This window comes from Anneissia japonica, unplaced genomic scaffold (genome assembly GCF_011630105.1).
Source record: "Anneissia japonica isolate Jap-2015-1 unplaced genomic scaffold, ASM1163010v1 scaffold750_len1593409_cov174, whole genome shotgun sequence".
NCBI classification, from domain to species: Eukaryota; Metazoa; Echinodermata; class Crinoidea; order Comatulida; family Comatulidae; genus Anneissia; species Anneissia japonica.
The window spans coordinates 1,267,041-1,273,186 of record NW_022756705.1 but is presented as its reverse complement, the minus strand read 5'-3'; the positions used below and the strand labels follow the sequence as shown (position 1 = coordinate 1,273,186).

Sequence of the window (6,146 nt, the reverse complement as noted above, 5' to 3'; positions counted from 1 at the left end):
AAAAAGTTAATATAAAATGTTAATGTAAAAAGAGATCCAATATGTCAAATTTGTACAGTCTGTCAACAAAATCAGGAAAATCCTAAAAAATTGAATGGCTCATTAGGGTCAAAGTCATTACTTTCAACGAGAGACAGATCGAAAAATAGTTTTCGTTGATTTACGGAGATTTTACTACAAATGGTCCTTAAATTGATTAACAGTCAATTTAAGGTAATATGCAATACAGGAAAGTTATTACCATGGGGTATGTGTAAATCGCCCTTTATTTGGTGAGGAAATTTTGTTCTCATTCAAACTTTGTTGTGACGTAATAACTTACTAAAATAGAGGCCTACAGATTAAGCAATTCAGATATGAAATTGAATTTTTAGATTTTCTTTAGGTCATGACAGATCAATCAAAAAATTGTTATTCAGATCATTTAACATGCTATTAAGCTATTTAAAATATATACAGTAGATGAAACTTTTTGAGTAGCTACTCGACTTTAACGGTGGAATTCTGAAACGAAACTGTTACATTTGCAAACTAAATAGCGTCATCTATCGTCTCCTTATATTTGGCCTCATCAACTTACTCAAGCTCAATAATTGTGTTATTGTATAGCCGTGACCAAAGTGGACCTCGGCTGACTTTAAATTCCTACTTTGTACATCTATAAACACATGATGTATATTACGAACCTATTAAATTGACATGTCAAATTGAATCGCTACACTCCTCGGGATGTTCCATTTTCTATTTTGGGGGTGTCTAATTGTGAAACTAATTCAAAGCACGTTATTTCGTGATAATAAATACCTTTGCATATAAAATTACATTTTAGCCATTTTAATTATACAGTAGTTTGAGAAGCTGCTTATGATGTTGGTATTTAGAATTATAATGTGAAAAAAATATAAGTTACAATGTTCCTAAATGAAATAGACGGTCCGAAATATTTTACAGTGAAGAGAGGTGTACAATTTCACCCATCGTATACATACGCAGCAGTATTCCATTCATATAGGCTGAAACCCGTGATGCACGATATCTCATGAACTTTTATTAAAGGAAACATTTTCAGAACAGGTATGGCTAGTCTTGAATTGGAAGCAACAGCTACAAAATCATCTTCTCGTGATGTTGTAACGAATAATTCTGTGGAGAGGGAAAGATTTAAAAAAAGAGCTTTGGCCATTCAGCGTGAAATTCGTGCCTACGCCACTTCAATGAAGGTGATGCAACGAACATTCATTGATAAGCGACCTCCGTGTATCAACTTCGAAGATGAAGAACGGAAACAGCTTCCATTGATAAACCGACTTGAGAACGCCAATCGTTTTAATAAAAAAACACCGAAATATCGGCAAAGTAAGGGCTTGTCTTCATCACTACCGCCTGCTAAGAACCAGATATTGCCTACAGATGGATTAAGAAAGCCTCAACTATCCAAGCGATATGCTCGCAATAATCGTTGCAAAAATTTAAACCATGATTCAACAACTGTTTATAGTTTACAACCTAAAGCAAAGCAAAGAGGCTTAGCCCAACATCAAGCCCGCCTTGATGACCATCAACACTGTTTACCTACGAGAAAATTTGAAATAAATGGGAATCTTAACGAACCAATGGTTATTGTTAATGCCCCTTTGACTTTAAGCAAACCAACAGAAACAAACGTTCATTCTCGTTCAGATTCCCGTGCGTTATTGAGAGCCCATATTGAACAAGAGCATCCTCTCATAGGCAAGCACGGACGGTCTCAAGGACATGTTACAGACGGACTACGTAATGATAGTCTGTCACAGATTGAATTCAATGAGGCATTGTTTTATCCGAACGATTTTGAGAAACCACAAATCGTCGCAGAAGAAGAGGAAAACATGAAAGAAACGCAACGAAAGATTAAAGACTTTCTAGATAGAACATGTGCAGAATCTGTCTGTTCCGATACAGAAACGTCGAACTTTTGGAGCACAGAAGACGAAAAGAAAAGGAAAGTAAGTCGTGTTTACTCTCTAAACACTCCCTATCGGTCGAAAGCATGTTCGACAAGAAGCAGTGTTTTAGGAATCCATCATGAACCAAAGGCGAAGAAAAAACTAGGCCTGCAGCTTCCACCGATGATCTTGCCTCCTATTCACACAAGTTGCGTATATAAGCCAAAAGCAAGGGTGTGGTCGGTAATGAAATCGGCTACAGGTAGCCCAGGACCAACGACAACAGGAGGCAGCATGTTGAGTGATGAGGACTGGGAAGATCTAAAGAGATGTAGGTATTTAAGAATTGTAGAGGAAGCTAGCACCGAGGATGACATTGATGATGTTTTTGGGTCAAACGCGATAGAAAGAAATATAATAAATTGAAGATATAAACTGTAAAGTCGAAAAATCTTTCTCAATATAAACTAGTCTTAAGGCCTACTGTATTTATATGTGAATTTATGTGATGGATGTTGTGTGTATTGGATAATACACTCTTTTTTTCTGATAGACCTCACCACGGATGCTTTTACTGTACTGCAAAAAACATTAGACTGTTGTCACTAATGACTTTTGAAGTTTTAATAAACTTTTAAATGAGATATTCAAAATTTTAATTTTTTATGTTTCTCCAGTTTCGTTTTGCATTTTTCGTATATATTTTAATTGTATTCCGATTCTGAAGGTGATTAAAACGACGTATCACTGATATCCCTCTCTGTTATTATATCTCTTTCCTATTCATGCTTAAAATTCTTTATTGGGCACGGTAGTGGTCAATGGCTGGATAAGTACTGTGAAGGGTCTGACAATCTTCTTTTCTGCGCTGCAGAGTCGCGCCAGCTGTGCCGCCAGGCCCCGAGGAAAATGCTCAAGGAAGCCCTTGCGAAGTCTGTGGGAAATAAGCAGTGGTGCCGAGAGGCCGGGGCCAGCGGGGGGAACCCTGTCGGGGAGAGAAAAATATTATACTGTATGTATTTTTTACATATTAGTAGACTCTAAAATCGATTAAATAAGCCTTGGAAACTCCTAAATTGTCGAAATTTTCGGGGGCTTCGCCCCCAGGACCACTTTCTGAACCTTTTATTCGAAGCTCGACCACGCCCACTTTGCTTTTGTCGAGGAAATCTGACACCTCGTCGGGACCGCGGCCCCCCCCCCCCCCCGTCGGGCAAATCCTGGCGCCACCCCTGGCCGGGGCAAGTGACCCAAGGCCCGAGCCCAGCAGGGGCCCGCAAAACCTAGATAAAAAATAAAATAAATAAATAATTTCAAAAACGTATTATACGTATACATTCATCCAGTATCATTCATATGTTTTTGCCACGATAAGTGTATAAACTTGACCTTTTATCGATGAAAGCTCGTAATTAGTCGCTTCTAATTCTTTCATGAATATTTTCATGACTTCTACTACTCTAGTTTCAATGCCGTAGCCAGCTATTGAGACATTCCCACACAATTTTTCTATTGGGTCCACAAAGAATGAGTCCACGTTTTAAAATTGGGTCCAGATTTCTCATGTTTTGTGTAAAATGGGTAAACTTTTAAGAAAATGGGTCAAGATTATTCATGTTTTTGCGTATAATGGGACAACGTTTAAGAAAATTGGTCCACATTATTTGAATTTACGCGTAAAGTGGGTCCACCCTGATATTTTCCCACACCGTTTAAAAATCCTGGCTACGGCATTGTCTAGAACTTGTTTTACATATCAAATAGTAAATTCTTTACGTTATTATAATTATCAAAGGCTTGGCCCTGGACAGCGTCAATATAATACAAGTTAGAAAAGACGAGTGGACCTGATAGAGATTCGATTGTCGAATAAATACTGAATTAATAAACCAGTGGCGGATGTAAGGGAAGGCATTTTTAAAAATTAAAAAAAAAATTTAGAAAAAAAGAAAATTTTACTCAAATTTAAGTCTAAGAGTGCCATCAGCCGTCCAGAGGTGACATAATCATAAATTTTCTTACCTCAGCCCCAACGATGGTAGGTTTTGAGGCTGAGGCAGATGCACCCTCCATCTGTGAAAGTCTTATGGGCCCCGTCTATTTCAAATTCCTGGACCCGCGACTGTAAACTTTGATACCTAGGCCTATGTTATAAATATTAATTCAGCTCTACGTTTGAGTAAAAGGAAAGATAACTTTTACTTTTCATGTTTTTATACTTTATTTTTCATGACCTGGTGAAATTAAGCACTATAATCGATTAAATTATTCCTCTAATCCGTTAAAAGCCCGTAGCTTCCAGAGGTGGGCGATTCGCCAAGGATCTTCCCCTTGATCCCGCTGGAGCCGCCTACCAATGGGGCCCCGGAGCCGGTGGCCCTAGGACTGAGAAACTGGTCGATTTTTGTGCCATTTTAAGTTGCTCTGAGATATAATGTTTAGAACATTTTTTTCTGGTCCGACGATCCACCCTACTACGGGGGTTTATGAACCCTGCATGCCCTGCTAGTGACACAAGATTGCGGCGCATCCATCAACGAAGAAAACGTTCCTTGTTGGACAATGAGATTGTGCTGATGTATCATAGAGATATATAGTTTGTGTGATGATTTGGCCAAGCATATTTATTCGAAAGCGCATTGGGGCGGTTATTGTTGAGAAGTGTTTTTGAGGGGGCGTTTATTCGAGGGAGAAGTATAACATGGATACGAATATACTCAAATTAAACCCCTTAATTTAACTGTAAATTTGGAACAACAGTATAGCACATTATTACCTTTAAAATGTGTTGTGATCATAATGACTTACGGTATTGATCCCAATCAGGTTAGAAAAAATGTATTTACTGAAGTTACTTAGGCCTAGAATATTCTATAAGCACAAGACCATTATTATTATAGTATTATTTTATTCAAGGGGACGTTTATTCGAATAAGTACGGTGATTATTAGGGGTTTCAACAGGTTGTTTTAGTACGATGTACACTGTATCTATAATTGTATTTTAATACTTTATATACAGATAAATACAATAAAAATAATTATAAAATTATACTCTGTTTCATGTTATGATATGATATGAAAAAAAATCACATTACACAACTCTTGTTATAATAGTATAGTGTACACTGTATCTATACTCTATATTAAACTTTATATAAAGATCTTTTTGATTTATATAATTTTTCTATTGGAGCTGTAGATGTACATGTTGCAGACTCGTACAATGTTGAGTGGGAAAACGAAATTAACCAGAAGTCCAACACATTACCCGTTGGTGGCAGGACCTGTAAATGGTCTAAAGAAATAACTGGTCAGTGTATCTTGAGCCAAAGAGGTGAAACTGAAGATATTCGCCATTTTTTATTTACAGTAACTGTAAATTATTTGATTCAATCAGAGAGGCAGGATTAACTATCTTAAAACAAGACCTCGAACTTTGCGATGAGGCTGCAACATGGAATAATTTTTCCGAATCTAATAGGCCTATTGATGATAAAATTCAATTGGTTCCTGGGAGGGGGTGGGGGTGAGGAAATACTGTTTTAAATGATGATGTTCCATCTGCATTTGACAGAAACTGTAAATCATTTGCTAAAAAAGATTAGTAAATAGATTTAAAAACAGGTTAAATGCAGTTTTGCTTTAGTTAGGCCTATGTATAATTTTATTTATATTTTTTATCTTATGTTTTAAATTTAATTTCTTTTATATATTTTTTATACAGTTTGTATATATGTATGTGGGTTGTGTGGGTGTGTATATATATACAGTATGTGGTTGTGTGTATATTTGTGTGTATGTACTGTGTGTATGTGTATGCATGTGTAGATGTGTGTGCGTGTGTGGGTGTGTGTGTGTGTGTGTGTGCGTGTATACTGTATGCATGATTGTGTGTATAGGGCCTATATGTGCATTATTATTATGTGGAGTGGTGTTTATGAATTATTTTTAAACTCAAAATTGTATTTTTCTTTAGTTAATTTCTTACATTTGTCTAGCTTTAAGTTGTTGTTTTTTTCCTCTTCATTCATTAAGATTGACTGCGCCACTTGTGTGCTGCAAATGATATAAAAGTGTAATGTCAAATAAATATTATTATTAGTTGTTATACTATAAACATAATTATTTATAAAATGATTAATGTCAAATAAATATTATTATTATTATTTGTTATACTATAAAAATAATTATTTATAAAATGATATACTCTGTTTGATGT

The 6,146-nt window shown here is 36.1% G+C and overlaps 1 protein-coding gene across 1 annotated transcript; it reads left to right on the top strand.

Moving 5' to 3' along the window:
- The first annotated feature begins 884 nt into the window (after positions 1–884).
- LOC117124344 lies at positions 885–2,716 on the top strand. Its single transcript, XM_033270555.1, has 2 exons — positions 885–2,443; positions 2,483–2,716. The coding sequence occupies exon 1, from the start codon at positions 1,077–1,079 to the stop codon at positions 2,349–2,351; it is 1,275 nt and encodes a 424-aa protein (XP_033126446.1). The 5' UTR covers positions 885–1,076; the 3' UTR covers positions 2,352–2,443; positions 2,483–2,716.
- Positions 2,717–6,146: the final 3,430 nt, after the last annotated feature.

Bases quoted from the DNA above. Each gene is read 5' to 3' on its own strand.
- LOC117124344 (XM_033270555.1), top strand. From the start codon at position 1,077: ATGGCTAGTCTTGAATTGGAAGCAACAGCTACAAAATCATCTTCTCGT.